Below are 16,135 nucleotides of genomic sequence, written 5' to 3' on the forward strand. Positions count from 1 at the left end.
ACATTACCTTTCCCTCTGTTCAAGTTCGAAGCTTGCATGAAGTACTATGCTATAGGCAGGTATTAACATCTGGGTACCGCTTATCTCCATGAAGCTTGGTCACTACCTGAGGGAGGGAAAAGAGGTTTATTTGACCTGATCACTCGTTAGTGTGTAGGAATATCCAATTGCATGGCTCGTGTAATCAGAATGCACCTAATTTGGCCTGTGTTTTAAAAGGTGTACCGACATCTGCTATCACACCCACATTCACATTATTAGAAAACTGTAGTTATTTACTTTTAAATAATGAAGATTGTTGTGGGATGTTGGCTGGAATTCTTTACATCGTTACGGTCTCCCAACGCGTAGTTTGTTGTAAAAACGTAATGTTTCCTCCTCCACATGGGAAGCTGGATGTTTCCATCTGGTCGTCGATTCCGACCTTGAAAGCAGAGTTCAACAAGATGAGTCGAATAAGACCTCTTTTGTCGCAGAAAGAAGTCGCCCTTACATCTGCCCGTGAAACATTTGTCCTTCACGTGGAAAACACCCGCACAGAAGTGCATGCTTTATTAAATACGGATCTGCCCCTGCATTTCGGGGAGTTAATTCACACTATTTTTAATGCTTCTTCGACCACGGGTCTGGCTCACTTTTTTAAAGTTAGTGGTGGCCTTGTGACTTCTTTCCAAAGTATATTTGGTGTGTTCCCAGCATTTTTTCATTCAATTTTCTCCAGCCTCTTTGGTGGATTTCCTTTGATGCTTGCTCTGGTTGCCGGAATGATTCTACTACTTTGTTTATTTTAGAATGGATGCACATCCTGTGCCACAAGATGATTTGCCCCGGCTGTTGCTGCTCCGCAACTGAATGCTTAATTTCTATGGAGAGCTGCCTCTTGCTACATTGGGTGAAGTTTATGGATTATCATTTTGATTTTCCTTTTTCACATGCGTCTAGCCTGTCTTTCATTGCCTGAGCTGTGATTTCGAATGTTCTCTGGATTTGTGTCTCTGCAGTACGGTGTCTCCCAATGCAGATTATAATCAACTAATGAGCCCCTTAGTTGCTCATGAATTGCTTTGTTCTGGCGGCGGAATTATGGCCTTTGCAGCGATGCATGGAGTCTTGGGACGTTGGAATGTTTTTGCAGCGGCGCATGAATTCTTGGCACGCAGCTATTTTGAAGTAAATCCGAGTTGTCCTCTGATGGTACTAGAGGCTTCGGTTCTTGAGGAACATGTATGTTCATTCCGGTTACTAAATTGGATGGCTGACATGTTTTTAGATGAGAACAAGGACTTCCTGTTGGAGGCTGTTGCAACATACTGTGCATATACACTATTGGAGTGAGGTGCATTTCCTGCTCTCTCTTATTCACGACTGGAGTCATATGTTGGACATCAGATTTTTTTAACGATTTTTTGTAGGCCTATTGGCTTTACTATGCCCAAAAGTAATTACTAATTTGGATTTTTTTTCCTCAAAATTCTGAGTTTGCTCCTGTTTTTCCATCATGGCAAATTTGAACTTGATTCTATCTCTCGAACTTGAACTCTGCGTTCCTGCTTTGCCCACATTTCTTATCCGTGCTCTGATCAAGGTAGGGTGTGGTGCGGCTGAGCCTTGCATTTATACAGTGTTAAGTTAGCATGAGCTTATCAGAAGTTTAAACACCATTTTACCTTTCGCTTTCTTTTGCACAAGACACACACGTTAGATATTGTTTCAAATTAGACTGAGTGTTGTGCTTTACATGAGAATAACTTGTTTTTCTACATTGCTAGACTAGCTTCATAAGCTTAGTCTGAACAGTGCGTGCCGAGGCCTTCAAGGTTATATCAACACTGTTGATGTTGTTCGAACTGATCAGCGCACGTTCAAGACATAACATATATGCAACTTTGGACAGCTCAGATACTAGCGCCTTTAATAATACACTGTGTAGGCATGATTGACCACACTTGGAGAACATTCGTATGCTGAGAGCTTGTGCAGAACTCAATGTGATTCACTCCTGCTAATCTCTGAGGTATGGGGTCGCCTATGCAAGCCTAAGAGAACTTCTTTAGTTATAAAATAACCAAATAACAAGGGAGGGCGAAATATAGGTATATATTCAACCTGTTTCCATTTAGCATTATAACATGCTTTCTCCCTTTGTATTTTATGGAATAGTAACTATGCTGACAATTTTATTTCTTATCATATGTCTGCTTGTATTAGCTAAGATGCTGCACCTGAGATCACGGTGTTACAATAAACATTTAAAACTTGCTCGTGTCTCCCTTTACTCCCTGTTCTGGACTGTTATGAGAGTATAATGAAAGAGTGCTCATGTTTCCCACCTTACCTGAGGTATCCTAAGTCGCATGTTCTGGGTTGTCTAATCATTGGTGACTTTGCTATAGGACGAAGAGCTAATGAGACACTGGTGCTAGTCTGGTAGGGGATTTTGGGCACTAAGGTGAGTTTTTGGTACAATCAATCAATCAATCAATCAAGACATTTATAGAGCGCACTACTCATCCGTAGGGTCTCAAGGCGCTAGGAGGGAGGGGGGGGGGTGCCGTTACTGCTCGAACAGCCAGGTCTTGAGCTTCTTCCTGAAGGAGAGGTGGTCTTGGGTCAGGCGCAGGTCGGTCGGGAGGGAGTTCCAGGTCTTGGCGGCCAGGTAGGAGAAGGACCTTCCTCCTGTAGTCGCTCTTCGGATGCGGGGGACGGCGGCGAGGGCGTGGCTGGTTGATCTGAGGTTGCGCTTGGGAGCGTAGAAGTTGATTCGGTTGTTGAGGTAGATCGGGCCTTGGTCGTGTAGGGCTTTGTGTGCGTGGGTGAGGAGCCGGAAGGTGATTCTTTTGTTGACGGGGAGCCAGTGCAGGTCTCTCAGATGTCCGGAGATGTGGCTGTTTCGTGGGATGTCGAGGATGAGTCTGGCTGAGGCGTTCTGGATCCGCTGGAGTCTCTTCTGGAGCTTGGCGGTGGTTCCGGCGTAGAGGGCGTTGCCGTAGTCCAGTCGGCTGGTGACGAGGGCCTGGGTGACAGTCTTCCTGGTCTCGGTGGGGATCCACTAGAAGATCTTCCGTAGCATGCGCAGGATGTTGAAGCACGACGAGGAGACGGCGTTGACTTGTCTGGTCATGGAGAGGGAGGAGTCCAGGATGAAGCCTAGGTTGCGTGCGTGGTCCGTCGGTTTGGGTGCGGTGCCCAGGGCGGGAGGCCACCAGGAGTCGTCCCAGGCGGAGGGCGAGGAGCCCAGGATGAGGACCTCCGTCTTGTCTGAGTTCAGTTTCAGGCGGCTGGTCGTCATCCACTCGGCTACATCTCTCATCCCTTCGTGCAGGTTGGCTCTGGCGGCGGCGGGGTCGTTGGTCAGGGAGAGGATCAGCTGGGTGTCGTCGGCGTAGGAGATTATGTTGAGGTTGTGTTGGCGTGCGATGGCCGCGAGGGGGCTCATGTAGACGTTGAAGAGGGTGGGACTCAACGAGGATCCTTGAGGGACGCCGCAGATGACTTCGGTGGCCTCTGACGTGTACGGTGGTAGGCGGACTCTCTGTGTTCTTCCGTTGAGGAAGGAGGTGATCCATTCCAGTGCCTTCTCCTGGATTCCGATGTTGCCGAGGCGTTGCACTAGGGTGCGGTGGCAGACAGTGTCGAATGCCGCAGAGAGGTCGAGGAGGATGAGGGCCGCTGTTTCTCCGTTGTCCATCAGGGTTCGGATGTCATCGGTGGAGGCGATGAGGGCGGTCTCGGTGCTGTGGTTGGCTCGGAAGCCAGACTGTGATGGGTCGAGGGATCCATTCGTCTCGAGGAAGGCGGCCAGCTGTTTGTTGACGGTCTTTTCGATGACTTTGGCCGGGAACGGGAGGAGTGAGATGGGACGGTAATTCTTGAGTTCGGTGGGGTCCGCTGTAGGTTTCTTGAGTAGAGCGCTGAGTTCGGCGTGCTTCCAGCTCTCAGGGAAGGTGGCGGTGTCGAAGGAGGTGTTGATAATGTCCCGCAGGTGGGGTGCGATGACAACGTCGGCCTTGTTGAAGACGTGGTGAGGGCAGGGGTCGGTCGGCAATCCGGAGTTGACGGAGTTCATTGTGCGGACGGTGTCTTCGGTGCTGATTGGAGTCCAGGCGCGGAGGGTGGCGGTGGGTGGCGTTGCTGCGGCTGTGGCGTGCGTCGGTTGGATGCTGAAGCTGTTGTGTATGTCCGCGATCTTGTTGTGGAAGTAGGAGGCGAGGGAGTTGCAGAGGTCTTGTGATGGGGTGATGTCGTTGTTTCCAGCGTTGGGGTTGGAGAGCTCTTTCACGATGTTGAAGAGTTCCTTGCAGTTGTGTGCGTTGTTGTCCAGCCGGTCCTTGTAGGCATTTTTCTTGGTGCACCCTAATTCACTGAGGTCTTGAGTCTCTGTGCACAGTTCTGTGACTGAGCAGAATCCCTGCAAAAGCAGCAGTTAAAAATGATTTATGTTCTGCATCTCTGGGAGGCTCATAGACATCTATTCTTATATTTGTCTTCTGTCAGCTTATGTTACCAAAAGAAACAATTAGATATTACCCCTTTGTAGGTCTCTTTTAACTAGAAAGCATCTTGAGGCCTTCAGTATACTTAGCACAGACACAACATGAGTTATAGTGTTTGCTATTGCCAAATTTATAATGTCTGTTTGGATTTGGCTCACTCAGTGTCTCTATGTAAACGGCTAAGGGTTTCCATTATATGTAAAAGTTGTGATAGATCCCTTACTCCTAATTCCTTTTTTTTTCTTTTTAGCTGGAAGCCCTGTTCTTTTGCTGATATTTGCATGCACTCTGGCAATATCTATACTACTATTATAAAGGAAGAACTTTGAACCTTTGAGGCGGGTAAACTCGGGAACCACAGCGCCAATCCAGAAAACCCGATACATCGTTGTAATCGTCAGGGTGTGCAGATGGACATAGGCTATATAAACTTAATAAATATACGTTATTTAAAAAATTTACCGAAAAAAAAGTAGTCCCTTGGAAGAAGCGCCGGCCGCGACGTGCGTGCCCGACGTGAGGAACGCGGGGAGGAGCGGCGTCCAGGAGCGCGAAGAGGACCGGCGGGCATGGCGCAGGGAGGAGCGGTGAGGAGCGGCGGACAGGCTGTGAGGAGCGGCGGACAGGCGGGGAGGAGCAGTGAGCGGCGGATGAGGTAGATTATTTATTTATTTATTTAGGAGCGGTGAGCGGCGGAAAAATGAAGCAAAAATGAAAATCGTGAGCAAGAGGAAGCAAACGGAGCATTACAAAAGTGAGCCAAATGGTGCATTACTGGAGGAAAAAGTTATGTGTGCAGGTTACAAAAGCGTACATTGTGAGCCGGAGGAAGCAAACGGAGCATTACAAAAGGGAGCCAAACGGTGCATTACAGGAGGAAAAAGTTACGTGTGCAGGTTACAAAAGCGTAAAAAGTAAACATAGAGGTATAGGAGGAAAAAGTGACGTGTGCAGGTAGAAAGAGGAAACAAACGGCGCATTAAAAAAGTGAGCCAAACGGTGCATTACAGGAGGAAATAGTTACGTGTGCAAGTTACAAAAGCGTACAAAGTAAACATAGAGGTATAATACTGCAATATATGGAGGAAGGCTCCGGGGGACCCACGGACAACGTCGGGGCGGGTGGGGGCCCTGAAGCCTAATTGCTCCTGGACAACGTCGGGACGGGCTGCTACAAAAGCGTACAAAGTAAACATAGAGGTATAATACTGCAATATATGGAGGAAGGCTCCGGGGGACCCACGGACAACGTCGGGGCGGGCGGGGGCCCTGAAGCCTAATTGCTCCCGGACAACGTCGGGACGGGCTGCTAGTTTTATTATATTTAATGATAAATTCTGAAATTAGTTTAAATAGCCACATTATATCGAGTATTTGCTACACCTATTTAAAAGTATGTGGTTATCTGTAATGTGCAAAATGACAATGGTAGGTCTATTTCTTTACTCCGTTTTTAGATGGCTTGTAGACAATTTAATTTTTAACAAGTAGTATGTGGTTATGCATTTGTACCAGATGGTAGTATGTTGAGTGTGTTCGCTCTGGCACCTTATAATAATTGGTTACATCTTGAAATTGCACTTTAATTGTACTTGATGGTAGCATGTTAGTTGCGCTCGCACTGGCACTTTATAAACATTGTTTAGATCTTGCAATTGATTCCAGGGCAGAAGATATGTTTGGTTTTAGTAAGGGGCTGCATTGGAAGAAATATAAACTGTGTTATCTAGGTATATGAAAGTCTGTTTTCTAAGATTTGTGTTTGTAAAATGTATGTTGCTTTTTGATCCTAGAGATCGAACTAAAACTTCTTTAATCTGTTGAAATGACACTACAAGTCAATAATACTCAACACCAAATGAGTATGATTAACTACTCACCTTTGTGTAACTACACACACTTCTGGGGCCGAATAGGGAGATGGGCGGACACTGTCTTGGAAACAGAACGACCAACCTCCGGTCATGGTCCCGTCGCCTGATTAGGATGCGACCAAACACTATAAGGTTGCATTCCAACATTTTCCTATGGAAGCATTACGGTCGTAAACCAGCAGTAGTACATGCTCCCATAGGGAAAACGGAGGTGGTGTTAATCCCTGCACCCATGGCAGGCACCTCAAGGTGCCTGCCACATGGTGCAAGGATCAACTGCTGGTGCCCCCTCAATGCCCAACCGAAGGCTGAAAGGGAAAAGGCCATGATAGGGGCCCCCAAACACGCTTTACAACAAGGTTTCCAGGTCAGAAAGGCCGGCATGGAAACCATGGCGGAAACCGCGCATCGTAATCCGGACGGCAGAAATTGCTGCCCATTTGGATTACGTGCCAGTTCCAACTGACTGAGGGGCTCCATGAGCCCGTCAGAAGCCAGCCGGAATCACCGGCAGGTTTCAATTCTGGAATTGAAACCGACAATGCCGGTTGTAAGCCCTCCGACCTGAGATCGGAGGCCCTGATGACTGACATCGTAATAGGCCACTCTGTGTCTATTGTCCCAATACAATTCGGCTGGACTGGACTCTGGAATAATATGCTGATCGTGTGGTGGCAATGCCATTTTCACATGCTTTGTCCTGATGAGACCCTGCAAATAACCTTAGGGTCAGACCATCGACTTTAAGATCTCTTGATTTCGAGTCTTTACATTATTGAAAGAAGAAACTTTGACCTTAACAGTGTATTATTTGTTGGTACAGAGAGGCTGGGCTCTATTACTTAAAGCTGATTTTTAAATTGTACATAATCACATCATGCACTTTTGTGATGCGCCACCTGCACTTTCGTTATCTTATGTGACAATTGTATGTTTTTTATCTATGTGATATTTGGAATGTAAATACATGATTTATGTTGTATTAAGAAGGCCCAGGTCAAGTCACGTCAAAAGGTACTTTATTCAGCAACTAAAAGCCATAAAAGCAGACATTTCAAAAAGTGACATTTCATCACAAATACAATCAGTTAAAAACACCATGACCCGTGTGAACAATAAAAAGGCCAAATCACACAGATAAGAATACTAAATTGGCTATACAAATCAATAAAAAGACAAACATTATTGTTTCTAGGGCTAGGTTTGTAAACAGCAAGGGATGCAATGTATAAAGTGCTACAGTGCTGGGTCATAAAGTAAATTTCTGTAATCGGTGTGACATAGAGAACACAGAATAACACATACTGATCCCTGGGCGCAGCTAGCAAAGATGGAATAGCTACCGCAAAGACAACTTCTTCCTGTGTCTAATGGCCCCTGTTAAAATGCTCGCAACCCCAAAGCAGACCGTGGGAGAAGATAGCATTTGAAGATATAATAATGCAGGCCTGACTTGGGCAAATTGGCAGTTTCTGAGCAACGGAAGTATAAACTTTCTACGCAGGGGGTCATAATAGTCACAGAAAAAAATAAAATGCTGGGCGTTCTGGTCTGAGAAGTTGTCACATGGACAGGGTTTTAATGTGCTAGGGTTCACATATCCTTTGGGGAACGGCAATAACCAGGGGACCATGTTCAAACAGAATCTAGTTAACACAAAGCAATGATAAACATTGATAACAAGAAGTAAGTAAAGTTGTGCATGTGGGCTCGAGCTCAATGTAACAAACCTTCTCAAGCAGGGCTTAGCTGACTCCTTCTCTTCCCTAAGCCCCTGCCGTTTGGCCAGGAACTGCTGTTTAGTGTCTCTAATGGCTACCAGGCCCAGGGGCCTTGGGGTTAGGTACAGACCAGGGCAGCCAAGCCATTTTGTCTGTTTCATAATATATTTTAGCCAGGTAATGTGTGAAGCCCCCTCAAGTGCTGTACAATCCATGCTTATAATTTGATTTAAAGTAGGGGTAGGACAAGCCCAAATTCTCAGCCAGAGCAACAGTGGAACTACCGTTGTCAGGTCTGAGATAAAACCCCACATCCAGTTCCTCATGCGTGTAGATTGAACGCCGGGGTGGCGGACGGGACTACCAGGAGTTTGCGCATATATTTATTCTCAGCCCCCTGGATGTCACTCATATCCTTATAACCCCAGACATCATACCCATAAACAGCCATTGGGATACATTTTTATTTATAGTTCATCAACAGGGTTGAGATAGGTTTTGTCCCCAGTCTTTTAGCAAAATCCAGTCAAATCCATCAAAAAGCACCCCTAAGTATGGGAAGGTTGGCACTTTAGTTAATTCAGCCCCCTTACAAAAAAACGTAAACTTGGCAGCCTTCAGAGGGCCTATTGAAATGGTGTGTGATTTAGTAAACGTAGTGGCTAAGTCAAGTGAATCCATAAAAACTATAAAACCATTTAAACGTTGTTGAAGACCCACAGCAGTTCAGGCAATCAGGACTGCATCGTCTGCATACAGGAGTGCGGGGAAAATCTTGGATCCAGCTCTTGGGATGTCTTTGCAGCTGGATAGTAAAAAGTCCCCTAACTTGTTGATATACAACGTGAACAACAAGGGAGCCAAGATGCACCCCTGTTGAACCCTCTCTTAACTTCCCAGGAATCCATCAGGCCTCCATCCTCGTTAAATCTTACCACCAATTCTATATCCATTCCATGTCTCACAGAGTCAGCCATAACTTGGACCTGTTTACACTGTCAAATGCCGATGTTAGGTTCTTAAAAGCCATGTGTAAAATTCCTTTCTTACCATTGGTGTACTTCCCAATAACTAGGTGCAGGTTAAGACATTGATCTAGAGTCCCTTTACCATGCCTAAATCCATATTGTAGGTCTGAGATGACATTAAAATGATCAATCCACACTGTTAGATGATACAATATCACTTTCCCCATAATTTTGGCTGCTGAATCCAAAATCCAGAGTGGCCTATAACATGTGGGGTCATCCCTTGCGACCTTTTTCAAAATGGGACTGATGACATCCTTTGCCGACGAGGGGGGAAAGCCGCAAGAACAGGCCGCATTAAAAACTTGAGCCAATATCTTTGCCAGATGACAGGGTCGGCCTTGTACAGGTCTGCAGGTACCCCGTCTGGACCTGGTGCTTTCCCTCCAGATGTCAGGCTGATGGCTTTGTGGACCTCGTCTGCAGTAAAATGAAGTGGAGTGCTGACTAAGCCAATAACCCTTTGTGCCTCAGGCTCTTCTAAATTGTCTCAGCTATATATATTTTCAACGTGCTGTACCCAGTGTTCAGTGAATATTGTACAGTCTGTATTAGAGTTGGCCATATCAGAAAAAAAGGGCTATTAACCACAGTCCAGAACTTGGAGCTATCAGACGAAACACTTGCTTGACTGAGGGCCTCCCAGACATGTTCTCTGATCAACTTCTTCCTCTCAAAGACTGCAGACTCATAGGCCTTCCTACAGCTCCTGACCACTGCTTCATCCCTCGGGTTATGATATGGCCTATGGGCCACAGAGCAGATGCCATCGAACCACCTCTTGGTCTTAGGGCATTTGACCCTGCTCTTAGTAGTTAAATTAGATGCTATTTGTGTAGATATTTTATCAAAAGCCTCTAAAACAGCTCTATCTTGCGTACAAGGGTCCATACCTGCTTGAATCTCTGTGACACAGACAACATACAGATTACCAAGGAAGCTTTCTGGGATAAATCGCTCCTTTTAAGAGTGGTGGGGTAAAGAAGCTAGAGTGTGAGGGGATTATAGTCGCCGTGGCAGTTCCAGGAGACGCTCAGCTTCTCCACGGCCGAAACTAAAGGTGCGGAGAGCATGATGTAATCAATAGTGCTGGAAATACTTCCTATATAGGTAGGGACCAATATGGTCACCTCTGTTTGCTCTAGGCAATGTAGGTTATTGGCTGAGAGGAGCCCTTCTATGAGAATACATGATGGCGAGTGCTCAAAATGATTAGCCAATGAAAAGGAGTCCCCCAGTTATCGTATTAATTTCAACCCTGGAATAGATTGATTATTGAAGGGTACTGCAGATTGAAGTATAATGGTTGCCATCATTTGAAAAAAAGAGTCCCATGGGACTATTGAGATAGTATCCTTAAATAACGTGACAGGAATACAAGATCCTAAATTATCAGTGTCTATCACAATCCTGCAGATGGTTACATTTGGGCAGAAGTGAGTAATCTCCTATTCAATTTCCACCAAAAAGATGAATGAATCCAAATTAACAAATTTTGACACTTTGCAGTATTTGTGCAAAAACCAGCAGTGCTGTGTTATGCAAATGGTAGGCAATGCACAATGCCAAATTTAGCAAGAGTCATGTTCCAAGGACGTAATCAGCCATTCTCACGCTGAAAAAGCAGTTTTATTGTGATTCTAAGTGGTTCAGTATTGTGCCACAGAGGGGCCTTCTGTGAGACTACACACTCCAGGATTATGACCCAAAGGTAAGACATGTAAAATATGTAATTTTGCATTAATTACACATCTGACACTTAGGAATCTTATGTGATATTAAGTGATCTTCTACTGCCTCTTGTCTGCACCTGATTTCATTTGGCGTTAATGGATGACGTAAAGCCAGGTGACACTAATTTAATATATATGGCTTTGCGTGGAAACCTCTAGGGGAAGCTTCTCTAACAAGTAGCTTGTGAGCTACTAGTAGATCTCCAGCTACCTTTAAGTAGCTCTCCTCTGTGCAGCCCCGTGAATTAAGTTAGAGGCCTTTTCTTGCTTGAATTAAATATATGTATGCCAAAATTGAAACACACATATTTGAAATTAAAATGTGTGTATTTTAAGAATTCATAAGCCAATGTTTAGAGGAAAATGGTTACATTTCCAAAATATATCTAAAGCTTATACTTGAGCCACAGAACTCAAACTAGGTGTGTTACCTTGGTGTTAAGGCCATTGCCACTATAGTAGTATGCATTGCCCATGTAGACTCATTCCACATTGACAATTGTTTTTTTTTAAATTACTGCTGGCAACCACCCCGGAAGCACAAAGGTGACCACTGCTGGTAATCATGCATATGGTGACCACTAATGTAATCTTTTATGATGTGGTGCCTACTACCTCGCTAATGATATCAGTAGCTCAGGAAGATTTTCCCTGAACATAAGTAGCTCTTACTAAAGAAAAGTTTTATTAACCTATTTTGCCACTTTGGGATAGATGTCAAGGAAGCGATGCTCCACAGTGCAAAAGGATTGCAGATTTTTGCTCACATAGACCTTACCACAAAATATGTATCTGCTAAAGATGATTGGTGCTGCTGGTTGTACAGTTTTCATTGTGTGAGTGTAGTGTAGCTATGAATATCATTTTTGTAAGTTCAATGTCATTTTATCTAAATGTATTTTATGTAATACTTATTTTTTAATGTTTGATTAGTTTGTGTTCTAAGTTATAAGTATTTTATTAATATTTGAAGTTTTAGTACAATTGTTTTACTTTAATAACATATTTAAAGAATGTTTTTTTTTTTGTTAATTTTTATTTATTGGTGTGTTATCTGGCACTTTGCATTTTTACTGTAAATTTATTTTATGGTGTATTTATTTTTTTAGGACACTTTTGAACTTTATGTGGGAGGTTTGATTTTTAAGGGAATATGGTTGGCAGTGTTTTAATCCATATATGTTTGGAGTTTGTAATTGTTAAATACTTCTTTAATTGATGGTTTTATTTCTTCAGTAAGTACCTTTCTATATTAATTGTCTAAGTAATGCTAATGAATATTTAGTTCTTTCCAAAAATGGTTAATATTTCTTTTTTATCAATGTTTATTATTTAATACTTTTAACCCTTTGACCATGGCCAGAATTTCCCTGCTGTGTGGGAAAATCCCACGCATGAGCAGATCGGACGGCTCCCGGACGTCTGACGCACACGCCCACGGGGCCCAGGAACCGTCCAACGCAGGCAAGGGGTTAATACATTGTGTTTGTTATGTTTGTTGCATTATCTTTATTACCTAGATTTTTTGGTTGGATTGGTTTTAGATTTTTTTGTACTTTCATTTCAAAGCATATGTTTATTTTATATTTGTATCTTATTTTTTTTACTTTTGATGAAGTAATATGAATATTAGTAACGTCCTTTCAAAATTTAATTGTAATGAAATATTAACTATAGTGTTCAATGTTAATGTTTATTTAATAATTTATTTTAACATTTATAAAGTGTTTATAAAAATTACAATTCTTATTAACATTTTTTAAATTAATTACATGTTTTTAAATTATTCCATTTAGGTGTATTGTATTTAAATGTATTTCTATTTCATCGTTTACATAAATTTCTACATGTCCTTCATCTAAAACTTGTCTTGAGGTATTATGGTAAATATATTATGTCAAATATATAGTTAAGTAATATTGATATGTTTGTCCACTTCACTTTTGCACTCATTATTCTTGTAATTTATGCTGGAAGTATGTAAAGTCATTATTTTGTCTCGTAATATTTTTGAATTACAATATTTTTTCTCCTCTAGAGTATGTTGTAGAAGGACTGGTCCACAGATAAATGACATACCGCTAAATTAAAGGTGCAATTTTACAATGGAGTAAAGATTATGCAGGCGACATGGAAAGCATTAGTACTTAAATTAATGCTAACGAAGGCAGAATTTTAATCTGTGCTTTGTGAATGCAAGTAAAGCAGTGTAGAATAAAATGTTGTTACCAATAGCATCAGTGCTCAGTTTTATTGTAGACAAATATTACAAGGAATTAAATGAGCTAATATTTCTGTCAATGCACTTCAGACCCCTCACCTCCAGCTATGCATTTGCCATGTTTTCTGCAATGAGATGCTCCCTTTGATGCCACAGGCTGCACTCCAATATAATCAAATTACATAAAACTTTCTTTTATTACAGAGTGAACTTGACCTGAATCGGTTATTAGAGCGCTTTACATAGCAGCAGTTGCATTACATGAGGACAGTTTAAATTTTTCTTTGTTAGGCACGGGGAGATTAAGGGCCAGATGTAGGAGGCCATTTACCGACCGGTAAATGGGTATTTGTTATGTAGGGGCCCTATTTTACCGATTCGGTAAAATTACCGAATCGGTAAAATACAGAATCGGTATTTTTTCCGATTCTGTAACTGCCAGATGTAGGTAGGACTCTTCTGAGTCCCAAAGGCCTTACAGATCCGGTATTTTACCACCCAATCCAATTGGGTGGTAAAATACCGAATCCAGGTGTGCATGCACATGTGTGCATGCACACCTATGCCATGTGACAGACAGACGTGCCCTTAGGGCATGTCTGTGTGCCACATAGCACACATGCCTGTATTTGGGGTGCTAGAGGGTGTCAAAGTGACACCCCCTGCACCCTTGCTGGATTCGGTATTTACCGATTTGGTATTTCCCATTGATTCCTATGGGCTTCAAAGCCCATAGGAATCAATGGGAAATACCGATTCTGTAATTACAGAATCAGTAAATACCGATTTTTACAGAATTGGTATTTCAAATACCGATTTTACCTACATCTCCCACCTTCTATTTTACCGATTCATAAATACCGAATCGGTAAAATTCGGTATTTATGCGTCGGTAAAATAGAATTACCTACATCTGGCCCATAGTGATTTGCCCAGAATCACAGGATTTATAGCGTCATTACCGAGACTCGAACCCTGCTCCCTAGATTCGAGGTCGACCGCCCTAGCAGTTAGGCCAATTCCTCTCCCCAACAATTATTTAGAAATGTACCTGGTGCAGGCTGTCACAACCGAGGAATCTCCTAACTTTGCTGCCAGCTTTGCAAAATACTCAACGTAGTTATCGCCTTCCAAAGCTGCTGGGGACTGGATTGATTGCTCTGTAAATATGTTTCCTTCTCCTCCTTCAAATGTGACGTATTCAGCTCCAACTTTCTGCTGCAGCAAGCTCACTGTATTCAAATACCACGTAATGGCGGCTTCTGAAGTGACATTGAGCCGCAGTGACAACTGTTCCTTCCACTTGGTTAACAGAGGTACCTGCAATGGGAAGATTAGGGTGATTAGTATTTCTTGATTTGCAACTAATTACATTACAGTTGCAAAGTCTTTTATCACAAAAGGCCAGCATTCAATCAACAGCAGATGCAGTGTGTTTTAGATTTTTAACACTTAGGGCTTGATTACGAGTTTGGCGGGTTCCCAGACTGCGTGACTCGCGGGGATGCAGGATGGCGGTCTTCCGACTGCCCTATTACAATTAGGGCAGTCAGACTGCCATTGCCGCAACGCCGTTCCCTGGCGGTGGTGCAGCGGTGTAGAGGCAGCTATATGGCGGTCCCGATTGAATATTACAAGTTTCCTCTCTGCCACGGTTTTTATGGTGGTTCCTCTGCCATGAAAACTGTGGCAGAGAGGAACAAAGGGGGGACTACAGGGCCCACTGTTGGCTCTGAGCCTTGGGGTGCATGCAGGGGGTTCACAACATGTGTCCCCCTGTGTGCATGCACCCCAGTTCCTGCACAGCATGGAATTTGCATGGGAACGTCAGAAAAAAGCCAGAGATGTTATCGAAAAATAGTAATGATGAATTGTTTCGAGACAAAGCAGAAAAACTTAAGGAGAAGCTAATGATTCCCCATATTAAGGAGTTTGAGAAAGGGCCCTGAAATGAGATGGCTTCAGATGTGAATTTTGCGCTAACTGGAATGAAACAGATACAGAAGCAAGGTGGCAGAGGTGATGCAATGAATGTGACTGTTGAAATGATGAAAAAATACAGCTTGCCACATCTGCGGGAAAACCAGGCACTGGAGGAGGGAGTATTGTCAGAATCCTAACTGTATTCAGAGGAATGCAGAGCAACGTTGACAGATGCAGAGAAATAATATGAAGGTTCCAAAAATACAATTCAGAGCAGAATGTGCAGAGTCAGAGATAATTTTGAATGCTGATGCCAACAGCTACAGCGATACAGCAAACCATGAGGAACAAGATACCCTGTAGGTCGGGGTACCTGCAAAATCCATTGATTCTGAATAATGAGTTGGTAGGGAGTAGTTCACATGATTGTGCCTGAGTGGGGAGAAGACTGCATGCTTGGGGCAGTCCTAGTGGTAGACCAAAGTCACCCGTATATTGAGAGAGAAGTCAATGGCGATTCCATTGAATTTTTGACTGATATGGGGGGTGTACCAGTTTTTTCCGTGGAAGTCCCAAACCTCCTCCCCTTAGGATGAGAAGTTCAGGAGTACCGATAAGCAGGTTACAGCAGAGGTTCCAATTAAAATTGGCCAGATGAAGAATATGGTCCAATATATTTTATGTGACTCTAGTCCTGTGAGAGTATTAGCAAGAGACTTGTTATGCAAAATTTAATTGTGATATCTATTGTGCAGAAAATAGTTACACAATAGAGACCCAAGATGAGGACTCTTTTCAAAATGAGATCCTCAGAATCAAGAGTGGAGTTGTTCTCAGCTTTAACAAATTCCGGATTTAAGACATACTGTCTAGGATGAGGTATGGGGTTTTCTGATAAAGAGACTGGTTTGATTAAAAGAGCAAAGCTAGTCAAAATAAATATTAAACCAGATGTGATATTTTTTAGAACACGACAATACCGACTTATAAAGGAGGCAGAGGAAGGGACAAAGCCAGTGGTTGAAAACACAATTGAGAAAGAACTCTGGCAGGTACTTGGCAGTCCTTGTTACTGTCCTGTAATGGAAATTAAACAGCTGTTGGCATGTGAAGAATCAGGATCTTCGCAAAAGATTAACAAG

At 43.3% G+C, this 16,135-nt stretch overlaps 1 protein-coding gene across 1 annotated transcript in view; it reads right to left on the reverse strand.

The window, feature by feature from the left end:
* The window catches only part of LOC144823941 (SITS-binding protein-like), a 1,005,701-nt gene that overhangs the window by 298,944 nt on the left and 690,622 nt on the right, over positions 1-16,135 (reverse strand). Inside the window, exon 6 of the mRNA XM_078682887.1 lies at positions 14,122-14,390. Coding sequence (XP_078539013.1) covers positions 14,122-14,390 — 269 coding nt within the window. The remainder of the gene's footprint in view (positions 1-14,121; positions 14,391-16,135) is intronic.

The sequence above is a fragment of the Lissotriton helveticus genome, chromosome 3_1 (genome assembly GCF_964261635.1).
Source record: "Lissotriton helveticus chromosome 3_1, aLisHel1.1, whole genome shotgun sequence".
Lineage (NCBI taxonomy): Eukaryota > Metazoa > Chordata > Amphibia > Caudata > Salamandridae > Lissotriton > Lissotriton helveticus.